Source organism: Apiospora marii (genome assembly GCF_038362585.1).
Source record: "Apiospora marii strain CBS 49790 chromosome Unknown utg000003l_segment0_segment0, whole genome shotgun sequence".
NCBI classification, from domain to species: Eukaryota; Fungi; Ascomycota; class Sordariomycetes; order Amphisphaeriales; family Apiosporaceae; genus Apiospora; species Apiospora marii.
This window is the reverse complement of record NW_027117374.1, coordinates 4,094,684-4,108,034: the sequence shown is the minus strand read 5'-3', so window position 1 is coordinate 4,108,034 and position 13,351 is coordinate 4,094,684. Positions and strand designations below refer to the sequence as shown.

The 13,351-nt window shown below is 52.2% G+C and overlaps 4 protein-coding genes across 4 annotated transcripts; all 4 read left to right on the top strand.

The window, feature by feature from the left end:
- Window positions 1-1,069: 1,069 nt before the first annotated feature.
- On the top strand, window positions 1,070-2,212 carry PG985_004820 (homeoprotein; the record flags this gene model as incomplete). The annotated part of the gene is made up of 3 exons (XM_066824589.1): window positions 1,070-1,326; window positions 1,393-1,496; window positions 1,551-2,212. The coding sequence occupies 3 exons, from the start codon at window positions 1,070-1,072 to the stop codon at window positions 2,210-2,212; spliced, it is 1,023 nt and encodes a 340-aa protein (XP_066687749.1).
- A 4,114-nt stretch (window positions 2,213-6,326) lies between these two features.
- Window positions 6,327-7,499, top strand: PG985_004819 (ankyrin; the record flags this gene model as incomplete). The annotated part of the gene is made up of 1 exon (XM_066824588.1): window positions 6,327-7,499. The coding sequence occupies one exon, from the start codon at window positions 6,327-6,329 to the stop codon at window positions 7,497-7,499; it is 1,173 nt and encodes a 390-aa protein (XP_066687748.1).
- Window positions 7,500-9,276: 1,777 nt separating this feature from the next.
- Window positions 9,277-10,080, top strand: PG985_004818 (uncharacterized protein; the record flags this gene model as incomplete). Its single annotated transcript, XM_066824587.1, has 1 exon — window positions 9,277-10,080. The coding sequence occupies one exon, from the start codon at window positions 9,277-9,279 to the stop codon at window positions 10,078-10,080; it is 804 nt and encodes a 267-aa protein (XP_066687747.1).
- A 632-nt stretch (window positions 10,081-10,712) lies between these two features.
- On the top strand, window positions 10,713-12,463 carry PG985_004817 (uncharacterized protein; the record flags this gene model as incomplete). The annotated part of the gene is made up of 3 exons (XM_066824586.1): window positions 10,713-11,203; window positions 11,394-11,991; window positions 12,059-12,463. 3 exons carry the CDS (start codon window positions 10,713-10,715, stop codon window positions 12,461-12,463), a joined length of 1,494 nt encoding a protein of 497 aa, XP_066687746.1.
- Between the last annotated feature and the right edge of the window lie 888 nt (window positions 12,464-13,351).

The window sequence follows — 13,351 nt, the reverse complement described above, 5'->3', positions numbered from 1 at the left end:
CTTTGCAGACAGTGTATGCCCTCGAGGCACTTCGACAACGTCACTGGCGACGGACGGCTGCATCAATGCCGCTTGACAGAGAGCGTGGTATCTACTGGGATCTTATTCACCTCGCCCACACCCTTTATTTTGGCAAGAGATTTGATGATCGATAGGGTAGGAGCCATTCCAATGCAACTGCTGCTGACATGGCCATATTCTGTGAAGTTGAACCCTCCGTGACAAGAATCGGTCTGTTTTTGGATGCAAGGACAGTATACCATCTCACATGCCAGTGCATCTTGACTACGGTTGCCGCGATTATCGAAGTCGACAGCTGCAGTAGCGCAGCAATTCCTTTAGTGAAGTGATCTTTTGCCTGACTAGATAAAAACCGCGGCCCGGACGACTTGAGGATCTAGGCGAATCTTCCAGGTCAACAGCGTCAGCCAAACCACTGTCGTCTTCATCTCTCTTGACAGGCAAAACTGGCTTGCATACACGAAGACGACAGATTCCATCCACTAGAAGGCTGCAGTTGAAACCGGGTGAAACTGGCCAAGCTTATCAGGGAAGATATCTCACGGTTCGGCTAGAGCGAATGGTTGGACGGCGAAGCAAGCGCATGGGTAGAAAGCCTCCTGAGCACCCAAAGGGTTCTGCCGCGCAATAACCACCCAAAACCTGGGGAGGAACGACCTCGGCACAGCAGTGAGTCATACTGCATGGCTCCCGGAACAGGACCAACCTCTCGATTTCGGCCTGCTGGTTTAGTCATCATGTAGATTTGGACCGAATGTGGGAATGTCACGCACAGAATACCTCCTATGAGGCAACGGCAGGCTATACATTATACATAACTGTTTCCCTCATTGAAACCCTAGCTTAATTTATGACTTGGTCAATAACATATCCATATGGACGAACTCGAAGAACTCAACTGTAAAATAAACATCTTGCAGAATCAATTAAATCTTTGGTCACTTTTGCCCTGCCTTGCACTATTCTACGCCAGCGTTGCCTCAATTCCCCTTTAAACTCGCAGGACTTGTAATGTAAAACCACCACTCAACGCCGGAACGTTGAAGAAATGACACCATCAAACCGAATTAAACCAAGGGCAACACTCAAGACGTATGGTCGGACGGGAAACGTACAAGAGAAAAAGGTTCAAAACGGCTTGGGAGAGCGGTCGGTGAAACCCAGAAAAACGTTTTCAGAGACCGTACGAAGTGTTCTCGAAGCGGAGTGGAAAGCGGATCCTAAGACACGAGACTACGAAGCAATACAAAAGAAACTCGACTGCGATGTATCTAAAGTCCGTTTGTCCGCCTGGTTCTCGCGCAAGTAAGATTTAATCAAACTACGGCGCCATTGTTTGCATATTCCATCCCGAGACTGACTTGATTATAGGCGATGGCGTGAAAAGCACAGGACACCGAAAAGTGCTACTTCCCAAATAGCGGGGAGCGAGCAGGTGCTTCCTAGTATCGAGCAACACAGGCTGTCCCCAAATCGTGAGTGGGCAACATAATCCCCCGCACGTCTTTCCTTTTTTTTACCAACATCAGTTCCAGCCGACGGTCACCTTTCCTGTAGCCTGATTCGAATCGGCACTTGGTTCCAAGACGGGACAGACCTCGCCATCTGCTCGTTGAAGAAGCGCCACATGTCTTACGCTATGAAGTACCAGAAGACCTGGTACACAATGCAGTACCCCTTTGCCAGCATCACGAGGTGGGCCACAAACCCCCGCCGAATCGGCTGCGCAGGTGGCCTCGTAGTCGAGATCAATCGGCCGCCGAGCTTTTTCGTGGCCCCGGAAGACGACAACCTTTGCCAGCGTCCATGCGACGACTTCACCTGTGGCCAGCAGGCATCTCGCCTTCTCACCCACCTCCTGGACGGCAACCCCGACCTCCTGGTGGCCCAGTTCATGGACCTCACGGGGCTGCGACCGTCTCCTGGGCAGCAGCCCGACGACATTGGGTCGGAGCCGAGCCTGGGACTTGACGCGCAGGAAGATGCTTCTGGCATCGACACGAGGGAGAGCCGTAATATGCGCGGCACCCAACACGAGGTTATTGTCAAGTCAGCCAATCCCGACCGAGAAATGCCTGAGATTGACCTTGATGGCGAGAGATCATGGAAAAGCAAAGGCCACGACATGTCGCCCTGTCCGTCCCCTGGCTGCGAAGAATGTCGCGGGGGGTCGCCGGCATCTCCACCGTGAAGAATCAGGAGACGGTCAAACGACATGCAAGCTGCATGTCTTTCTGGGAGCTATTGAGCCTAGCCCGTAGGATCTTGATTCAAAACTTACTAGATGACTTGTTACACGTTTCGCGTGAATTGCGAATAAGTTTTTGTGACACAAGGAACCCTTCGGAACTCTCTTGTAAAGCCTGAATCACAGAGGACTGGAACCTATTACCGAAAGAGACTGGAACCAAACGCCAAAGCAGCTCAAATCCGCAGGCCTCGAGGCCAGAAGGTCAGCCCGGCGGAAGAGACCCAATAGCAAAGACGGTCACGGATGGCCGAAACCGGACGGGGACAGGCGCAGTAGCGGCGGCACAGAGAAGATGGAGGAGTGAACTTTAAAGTCGTACTAGAATCAATAATTTGGCACAATCATGAGTCTTTTTAATAGGGATTGCCTTTTTGACAGAGAAGGCTTTTCCTGGCAGGTCGGGATTTCCCTGACAGGTGTATGTATTGTCTCTTCCAACGCCAGTATTAACAATAAATCCAAGGAAAACCGCTGCTAGGCCTCTCAACGGGCCAGGACCACGCACAGCTTTGCTAAGCACTCCCTCTAGAGAGCCGAGTTTGGCTTCACCGGTGTTCGCAACCTCTTTTCTCTATTGCGTATTTGACAGGACCTTCATTGCGTGAATGCAACTCGAGTCTTTCTTCCGACGCCCACGTACGCCTTTGCTAATTAGCCGGAAAATCTGAGCGTCGTTGCTGGCTTACTGATGGCATACCGACGAAGACCGACCGTACTCGTGTGCTTCTTTTGCGAAACGCGCTTTCCCGTGCTCCGTAAGAGCCCCTGTCTAGTGAATTGACTCTTAGATCAAGTTGACTATCCGGAGCCACGGGAGAGGTGGAGACCGTCTGTGGTTTCTCACTCATCAGCTGCGATATGTCCTGTCCTGTTGACCCGGGACCTGAATATACTTCTTTAATCGTAATGCTAAAGAGGTAGCGTCCACGGATAATGCTCCAATCCCTGTGTACACGATCCCGAAAGCAGTCCACATGTGCGACTTCCCCGGATGCAAGAATAAGACGGCTTGCGCGAGCACCTCCAGATACACAAGAACACGTGTGTTTCTATCTAGCCCTCTTCTTGTCCTTTCGAAATATCCCTCGCTAACAGCCTGCTGTAAGAAACACGGTCTCTGGCCAGAGGCGAAGTGTGACTTCTGACTCAGTCGATTCCAAAAGAGAATGAAGGTACGTTGATTGCCATTGGACCCGCCATTCACCCGTTCAGTCGCCAGGCTACAACCGCACGGACCACACAGCCCGGAAATGCTCGGTTTCGTATCGCCTGCCCGGCAAGGATTGGTTTGTCGTCAACCGCCCTACAACTGACAGTCGCAGTGGCAAATACGCTGGTGCTATTGGTGGCTGGTCCTTAGGTCAGTGAGGCGCCAGCTACATGGTGAAAGGAGCTTGCCCCTCGACGAGAAGCATTCAACCAAAAATTAGATTGACCGACGAGAAGCATCCCACAGCGGGGGGCTGGATTGTGGTTGGTGCTTGCATGCTTTGAGTAACGACAGCCAGCCATTCGATTTCTAGATATGCGACCAATACTATGACCCTTATCCATACAATAATAGTACGTAACTTCGACTCGCCTTCGGGCCATTGCGCCCGTTTCAATTCCGAACTTTCGGTTATAGGGGATGATGTCGGAAAAATGCTGCCAGTCCACTTGCTATCGGAGTCGGCATTCGTATCGAAAAGTACGAAGTCGTCGAATCCCATCTCCATCTCGCTTAATCGGTATCCTCACTCTGACTACTGGGGAGGCATCGAAAGTGCCGTGCACAAGTAGAGGAACGGTGACTTTGGCAAACACAAGAGTTTCACCTCCGGATGTTGAGATAGGTGTTGGCCAACGTAGCATGCAGAATGCGACGGTAAGTGGCCCAGCCTCGCCCATATCGATGTGGTCGAGTGGTTGTTGCCGAATTCATATGATTCGCTCAGACGGTTACAGCAGTCTGGAACCGGCATCCCTCCGTATGCTGGTGTAGCCGGAGCTCCCAAAACATCACGGATCGCACTTTTCTATGTTCATCTCGAGCAAGGTCATATCCCGCGATAAAGGCCTGGCTACCGCACAGGTGAAACAACCCGGCAATGACGAGCAAGGGTTCGATGCCTCGAATTAAGAGCATGCAGGCTGCCAGAACGTTATATCGTCCACGAAGAATAGCGAAACGTACTTCTGATGTACTCATTGTCCCCGGCCTCCTAACTACGCTCAGCTTGCATGGACCACTGTGCCATTAGACTGGATTGGGTCATGTGGGATTCGCTTGGTATGCGTCCATTGTACCACCTACATTCGCCTGACCAGCTTGGTTGACCCGGAGGATCTTGGTGGCCCAGGCAACCTGCTTCGTGCCGCCTGCGCACTGGACAAGGTGAAGATGGTGGGCACGTCCGGACAGGTGGCTTCAATCGGCCCATAGAAACGAGCGGCGGGATGGCGATGTAGCAACGGTTTGCAACTGGTGTGTGCTAAATGGGGAAGGTAAACACTGGCTTTTCTCTTTTATAACATGCCTCTCGGTTTCTATGTCGATGGCTACTCCTTTAGACAAGAAGCACTAGTTCGTGTTAAAAACACTCCTGTATATGGCTGTTGACGAAACAGGATCATTCACGCCTTGCGAGTCTAAGACACCAGTAAGGCCCTTGTTAACCGATAGTTTCGACCGGTTAAGGTTCTGCACAATTAGCACGCTACCTTTTACTACCATTGGATTGGATGTGCAGCCTCGGTCTTGGTTGAAATTCATTAGCGACTGAGTAAATGGAATAGCCCTGGCATTGTCACCGGGATTCCAGCCACCCACGAGCACTCCATCGCTGGTGGTAAGGAGACAATTGGTTGTAATGATTGCGGTGGTGCAAAGAACTTGCTTCGATGCAACATTGGCTGTGAATTATTGCGGCGATACGGGCCTTTCCGTTGACCTTTTGCATCCAACCAAATCACAGCCGCCGTCTGGGTTGGACTAGACTTAAGTCTCGGGCTGTGTGGTCCATGCAGCTGCAGCCTGGCGACTGAACAGGCGAATGACTGGCCCAACACGCCTGAAAAGCTCCAGAAACCCATGAGAGATCCTTGTCCTAGTAGGTAGCACAGGTACGTTGTGATAACGCTCTGGCCCATGTAGGAGCCCTCTAGGCATCAGTGACTAGAAGGCTTGGCTACCGATGTGGTCGGGGCCAACCATTGACCAGCCTCTAGATTTTGAAGCATCGGATCGACAGACGTTGCACTCATGAATACGTGGTAGGGGTTGCAGCAGCGGCTTATTCATGTTTCTGTAGGTGCCGAGGAGCATGTGCAACCTATATGTTCCAGAAGGCCTAATGGTCCAGCTGCCTGTGATGCACCAATGCGGAGCGTCGAACAGCATCCCCAACCTCCCGATCTACGCAACCATGCAACCAACTGCCCATACGCGGGGGTTGGTTGGCGGCACTTTAGACGCAACCTCATATGCAATCAATCTAATGCGGCAAACAGTGAGGATCAGCGCACCTCATATGGCTGCAGGCGGTCATTGTGCTAAATGTGGAAGGTGAGCGTTGGTTGGCCCCCCTGAGTAAACCAAAGAGCACATACGCTATTGGCTCCTGTTCTGCATGGCTCAGCCTATCGTGGCCTATTCGACACCTCCGTAATCTAAAAGGCAGCCTTCGCACAGCTCCTGCTGTCCACGACCCCGCTCCATGGACAATATATATATATCGTCTCCCTGCGCTCTTTTCCATGATTTCGCTCGTTTATTTTTCCTAGTTGTCCCCCCCTCTTCTTTTTTCCATTTTGCCTATATTTCTTTGGCAACATGGAAAACCTCCCTGCCGAGCTCGCCCTGGCAATCGCAAAGGATTTAGACCGCGGGAGCATCGTAAGCCTTTGGTGTGTGTCAAAGAGAACTAAAGAATTATTCTGGGAATCTCTCCCTAATTACTATGGTACCCAGGGATTCAAAATTGAAACCTGCAATATTCAATGGTCTTTGAATAATGGCCGAACCCTCAATCGATCCTTAAAGCATCGCTTTACCGTTCTCGATTTCGCAGCTATGTACTGTAGTCCAGAAGACGAAGTGCTATCTTCCCTCCTAGAACGCCCACGACCCGAATTCTTTGAGGATGTATACGCCCACGGTAGCATATACTGGACACTTTTGCTTACTTCGATTACATTCGGGCACCAGGACACGGCGTTACAGTTACTAAACCGCGGCGTGCAACTCAAGCCTCTTTACGAAGCGCCCAATGCCCTGCATATAGCCACAGAATTTAACAAGCACAAGGTCATTACGTGGCTAGTGGAACACGGCATGGATATCGACGAAGGCAACGAGTGTCATACTCCTTTGGTGCACGGCATAGTCTCGTCAACCACGACACTTGAGACCATTCACCTTCTTCTCAAGTTGGGTGCCGATTGGACGAGGCGCGTCCGGTGCCGCGGCCAAGACATGAATCTACTCACGTTGGCCTCCAGCTTCGGCCGATGGGAGGCAGCAGAGGTTCTCCTGTCTTGTGGAGCGGATCCGTCTCCACACGGCCAACTGCAACCTTTCGCAGCAGCGCTGCGTGGAACTGAGCAGCAGAAATGCGATGTCCATGGCTGTTTGCGGCTCCTCAGCAAGCTCCTAGCAGCTGGCGCCAAACCTCCCTCCGCGATCACTGTCGACCTACCCTACTTCCAGACGGCGAGTGGTCCTCTTCTTTGTGGGTTGATACGAAGTGGCCAGTACCGAGTCTTGTCGCATCTCCTAGAAAACGGTGCTTTAGGCACGGACTGCCTCGAAATCGCTGGCAGCACTGCCTGGACAGATCTTTTTTCGCAGAAGAATCCCAAATACCTGGCCCTCCTGCTTCGACATGGCGTAACGGTACCCTCTCAGGCCCTCGAAGAGACGATTGGACGCTTGAAGGCGATTTGGGGCGAGTCAGACGCCCGGAGGTTAGAACTGCTAGTAAATGAGTGCCCTGGACTGGCTGGGGCTTTGCAGGTTCTAGTCCAGCATTCCTCTGCGAGGAAGAATACTGTGGCGGCCGAATTCTTAGAGCAGGTGCCTCAGGCCCTGGTAGAACTGGGTCGCCCCAAGGGCAAACGACTTCAGAATAAAGACATCTTAGCCAGAATGGAGGGATGGTTCTGTATCACGAAGAAAAGGAAAGCCACCATTGTGAGGAAGAATTGGTGGCTGGAGAGAGAGGTGAAACGACGAAAGGAGCAATAGGCAGGGCAGTAAGAAACGGGGCTTATCGCATCGCGCGTGGGAGAAGTTTGGGATCAATCTCTTGGACAAACAGAAAGATGCCATAGTACCATCGAAAATGTCAAGGCCGAATATTTCGGGTTTGTGCGGTCCGTGTCCTCCCAAGTCGTCCAATCGCATGGGGTCGTTGTCGTGGTTAACGAGCTGCACCACCAGCACCACCGCTGGCCCCGCTCTCATACGGCTCGGCCGAGCCGTTGAGCCTACTCAGAACTCGGTGCTGACTTGCAGGTCTCCAGGAGGCGATCACGCGACAGGACGGCAGTCCAGGACAGTATATTCCAGCCGATCCTTTGTGCATAGGTCGAAAGTTCTTGCCGTGCCTGCCTCCTTGACACAAGAGCGTCGGGGATCATTATGAGGGTGCATCGACCGAAGCCCTCCATTATATGTCACAGAACCCTGTAATACGCATCTATCACATATCTCACCATAGGGCAAGAGCGCGAGTTGTTACTGTTGTCTATGTCACTGCGGTTCAGTTCTAGAATCGAATCCATATCTTCCCCTCCTATTGGAGCCAGTGGCTGATTCTGGCACCTTAAGCGAAAAACAGCAGACCGCAGCAATAGCAGCTTCCTGTAACGAATAAGCGTTCAAGTTAGTCGGTCCGTGCATCTTCCTCGCCTACCCATTAGAGAGCCCGGTATCGAATTGTGTTTCGGTAGGCGGCTGCAGCCCCCTGCACTCAAGGGTGGGGTGCTATCAGAGGAGCAGCCAGATGATGGCCTGTTTTTCGACTACTGAAGAGCATATTTATGGGCGAACCTTGACCCAGCTTTTGTTCAATTATGATCAAGTCAGAAGCTAACATGGATTTTCGAGCCCGTACACGGAAGCCACAAAGGCGGTGGACCAAGGCGAAAGATGCACTCAACTATGGTCAATTCTCGCTTCGAACGATTCCTGAAGCCCAATCCATCCAGCAGCTCATTGCGGCAGCACCCCCTCGCAGGTGTCATATCCCAAAATGATAGGTTTTCCCGAAGCGATAGTAAAACTGTCATCAAAGCCGAACCATTTTCCTACTTACCGTCGGTAAAGTACTCCTGTTCAAAGTGTTCATCGTGCATACCGTTGAGGATACCTAGCCTCGAATCGGTGCCATTGGAGCCCGGTATCGGTCGCGACTGGCACGTTTTCTCACCAGCTTGCGCCTTGTGCGCCGTTATATTGCTATCTGCCTTGAGTCATCCCTCGGTATTGAACCCTTTATTATACGGCTCATACCTATGAACGCGTTCGTCTTCACACAATCGAACTGTTAGTAACTGCGTTCAGGTAAATGGAAGACATGACATTCGAACTTACAGGCATGTATATTTTCCATGGGCGAGTTTGAAGGATTATAGTTTTTCTGGCACGGCGTGCACCGAAACTTCCCGTTTGCCTTCCTCTGGCTGGAGACGGTAACGGTATCGGGAGGAGAGGTTGGCATGCCGAGCACATTGGCAGGGGGTACGGAGGCCGATCCCTTCTCAACTGTCGTTGGTAGGTATTGGGGCGAAGAGCATTCCGACTGATCATGGGTATAAGGTGCAGTGTTACTTTTCAGTATAGTGTCTTTCATAGGCAGGGTTTTCGGAAAAGCCGCGGGGTGGACGTTATATGATCTGGTACAGGAGTCGGACGTATGGGGGAAAAGGGCCGCATGAAATAAGGAGATGAATGGACCGCATTACGACCAAGCTTCAGGGTTCACCCCTATTTCACTACTACACTACAGCACCTTGCAACGATGGTAGTCCGAGTTCAAAAAGAATTATCGCAGGCAGAACTGGAATTAGTAGCAGATATCATTCGGGACGTCAAGTCGTTGAACAAAGACGGAGACCCTGTCAACAATACTGGTGACGCCCGGATGGATTTCGCTATGGCTCTGCTGCTCAAGGAGACGATGCCTGGGCAAGAAGAAGACCTACTCGGGTCAGCGGCCACACTACTCCGGTCAGTTATGAAGTGGAGAAACAGGAAGTTGGGAGGCAGTCACCTTGAGACCATACGAGCCTACCGAGAGCTCATGATTGTTTACTCCATGAGGGCGCTCTCCAATCTTACTCCGGACAAGTCCGTGGACATCTCACTCGAAGAAGTAGAATACCGCTCTCTCGCCATACTTGGGTCACTAGAATCCACACTGGGATTATACCACCCGGAGACCCTTCAGTCGAGGCTTTGGTACTTTACAGTAACGCTTCTCATCTCAAGCCACCAAAGGCGCAATTTCGAGGAAGAGAAGGTAGCCGAAACCATCCAGGAGATTTACGAGGAGGCTCAAACAATCGTCTCCAGGACGAGAGCCCCTATTGTGCGGCGAGAGCGTTACATCGAGGCACTAAAGATCGAGAAGACTGTCTTTGATCTTCTACTTGGGGCAGAGCTTGTCCAGGAGCGTTTGGGGAAATTTCTTGAACATTCCCAAAACGATATCGCGAGGACTATTGAGACGAACTCCGACGAGGACATTTCCCTGGAATTGCAAGAATTACAAGGCTCTTTTGAGGAGCTCTGGCACTCTTATCAAAAGGCATCCGGTGGTTAGGTCAATACAAGAGATCATCGTTTCCCCAGCCATACCATCACCACGTAGAATCGCGTAAAGTCTATGTTTGGTCGACACCAGAGCCTTGCAGCGTTGGGTGTGTACATGTTGGTGGATGGAGGCGTTTCCCTCCCAGGTGTGTATCCTTCTTAAGACACAGCATGTCTCCGGAGGTCGGCGACCAAAGCCCGCCGCGTGGCCCCCGAGATAAGCTGACAAGTCATCTGTAAGCGTTCAGGTTTGGCAGATGGTGGTGGTCATTACGCGACTCCTTGGTCTTTCCTGATCGCCAGTACACCCCTATCCATGGGATTCATACACGCCCCCTCCATTGGGGCCCCAAATAATTGGTGCGATGACGTCGGAAAAGATTGGTCAAGCCTGCTAGAGGCGTTTCTTGCCTGCATGAATTTCATTCCAATCGGACTTTTTCCTGTCTCGTTGGCACTAGCCGCTGATCACGGCAGTTTCAAGGTCAAATGAGTGGGCGACATCAATAACTGCCGAAGCAGCCCCAGAAAGGAGCCAGCGTTCTCCTTGCAGTTTTGTAAATGGCAGGTCTGGCCAGTTTCTAGCATCATCACCGACTGCATACATTAAAGATATGGTAATCTGTCCAGGACTCACTGTAAATGATCGTCCCAAACCAAGAGTATCTGCGAGGTGTATCCTGGGGACTGTTGCGTAGCGGTACGGACAGCGCCAGAACAGCATGGGATGCTGACCACAGAACGCGTCATGATCTCACCAAAGAATGGAAGAACCCGAGCGTCGTAGTGGCGACTGTTTTGATGCTCTTCGGCTCCGACGTCATCCGTTCTGCACTCGCACAAGCGAGTGGCACTGCCTACGTGCCCGTCTGCTTCTCTTTTGGCTGGGTTTCGTACGCGCTCAACACACTCATTGACATTTTCGGCGATGGTCGCCTCTTGCCTAAGCCTGACTACCCGGCCAAAGTGTTCGCGCTGACGTCCAAGTACGTGCGCGAGAACCGCAACTGGGTCGTCGGCCGCATCGTGCGAGATCACCAGACTTGGGTCCACAGGAAGGAGCTGCTGCTTGACAACAAGATCCGAATTACCATATATGACGTTAAGCGGCAAGGGCGGCCCTGCCGCTTTAGGTACACACGATTACATATATTTGGTGCCTTGGCCATTATTGTTCAGCTGGTTATCGCTTCCGTCCCCACCATCGTGACAGCAGGGGAGGAATGGGGCATCTTGCTCGTGACGGGGGTAGGGACACCGCTGGCGCTACTCACAGGCCTAATTCCTCAATGGAAGGCCGAGAAGCTACCCAATGACTTCCAGTCAAACGAGACATGCGCTAACGGCCGGGAACGGCTCGCGCGACATCATCATCATCCGGGGCGCAGGCCACTGCATGAAGTTGGAAGAGCTCGCGGCGCACGAATCTCCGATGTTCGGCGGCCCCTGGCTCAAATTCCGCTGTTTCTCCGCCAAGGAGCGCCAGAGCTCTTCCATGACCATGCCGAAGGAGATCTGGGGCGTGCCGAAGGGCTTCTTTGTCACGGTATGCTCCACCATGGTCCTCGCCGTATGGTGGCTTCTGGTCTTCATCACCGTCCCGGGTATTGAGGGGCACACCTGGGCGTTGATACTGGTGGCCGGGATAGGGTTCTTGCACAATGCCATCGTTGCAGGCTTGCGGCGCAAACCGAAGGAGCGCAACTTACCCCTGACGTTTCTCGACTCCATTCTCACCCGCAACATAATGGACGGCTTGATGGACCTCGAGGTGAGCTACCCCGGATGCGGCGCACCTCTTGTCGGCGAGTTCATCCCGGGCGAGTTAGCCAAGAAGGCTATGGAATATTTCAGCCCTAAAGCAGCAAAAGGAATTTCAACAACTACGCATGTCTCTGTCGTCTTACCGTCAATATCTCAAGTAAGTTCCAAGGATACGACCTTTCCACACCATAATAGCAGTAGCGACTCACATCACCACCATGCAGATTCCAATACCAGCAACCGGCCCCAACCTGACAGAACCAAGCTCTTGCACCGAAGCCCGGCACGCCGCGGTGGCCATGGACCTGCAGCTCTCGCCCAACGCCCCGCTGCTCCCGGCGGACTGGCTGCAGGGCTGTCGGGAGATCCAGGATAACCTGAAACAAATCGCCGACGCGTTCCTGCCGCCAACGTACTTACCGAAGGAGAAGTTCAACGAGGTCGTGCGCCGCGCCAACTGCCGTCTTGGCCTACGCGTCCGCGGCGGCGCCGTCGTGCTTGGGCAGCGCCACCTCGAGGAGCTCGTCGCGACGGGGCTCGGGACCAGCCTCGACGGGCGGGTCGCCGTGCAGGGGCGCATGGTCTGTGCCAAGCTCAACAGCACCGACGAGCGGGTCGATGTCGAGTAGATGATGATTCCAATCCTCAAGGACGGGGGCGAGGTACGGTAAGTGAGAAGAACGAACGGGTATATGGAGATGAGAGCGGACCAATAAGAATATACCATGTGTATTGGCCGGTTTCTTCATCTTACTATAAATAGGTCAAGCGTAATGAGATACAATTCACAATATGAGCAAGGGCCCTATCGACTGGTGAGTGATCATCCCGCATACACGAACCCAAGCTCGAGGCGAGCATAGTGTTGTTGGCGAAGGGCAGACAGCCCTACTCCGCTGCCTACTCCTGGACACAATAAGCCGACTGCCACTGGTGGAACCGATCTTTCGATGATCAGGTGCAATCAGGGGGCTTGTATGCTGTGGTAGCGCCCTACGGCAAGATAGGTGGCGTGGATAAGTTATTCAAATCCGCTGTCTTGGTATGGGCTTGTTTATGATCTTCAAAATCACGAACTCAATATCAAAGCTTTTGAGGACGACATTCAGGTGTTTCAGTGGGAATTTAGGGCTGAGACTATGTCCGGGCAACCACCCATTGAGCCTAGTCTATACCAGATACTAAAAGAATGTTTTCGGACGACATAAATCCCACGGGATGTTCCGTGTATTCTAGCCTCTGTTAGCCGCCAGAAGATAACAACCGAGCTTAGCAAAAGGCAAAAGCTGGGAAATAATGGGGTGATTTTCCCGACCGCCGAGGAATTGCTGCATGACTTAGCAGCTGACCAAGCTTTTCAAACAGGACTGCAAAGGAAACGTTGTATACAAGAACATTTGGACCGCACGTCTACCTCTAGTTCCAAAGGAAACGCACCTTGCTATCCAGTCACTCCAGAGTGGCAAGCAGCAAAATGGTGGGCATGTTCGCACAGGCGGCTGTGACTCATTACTAGG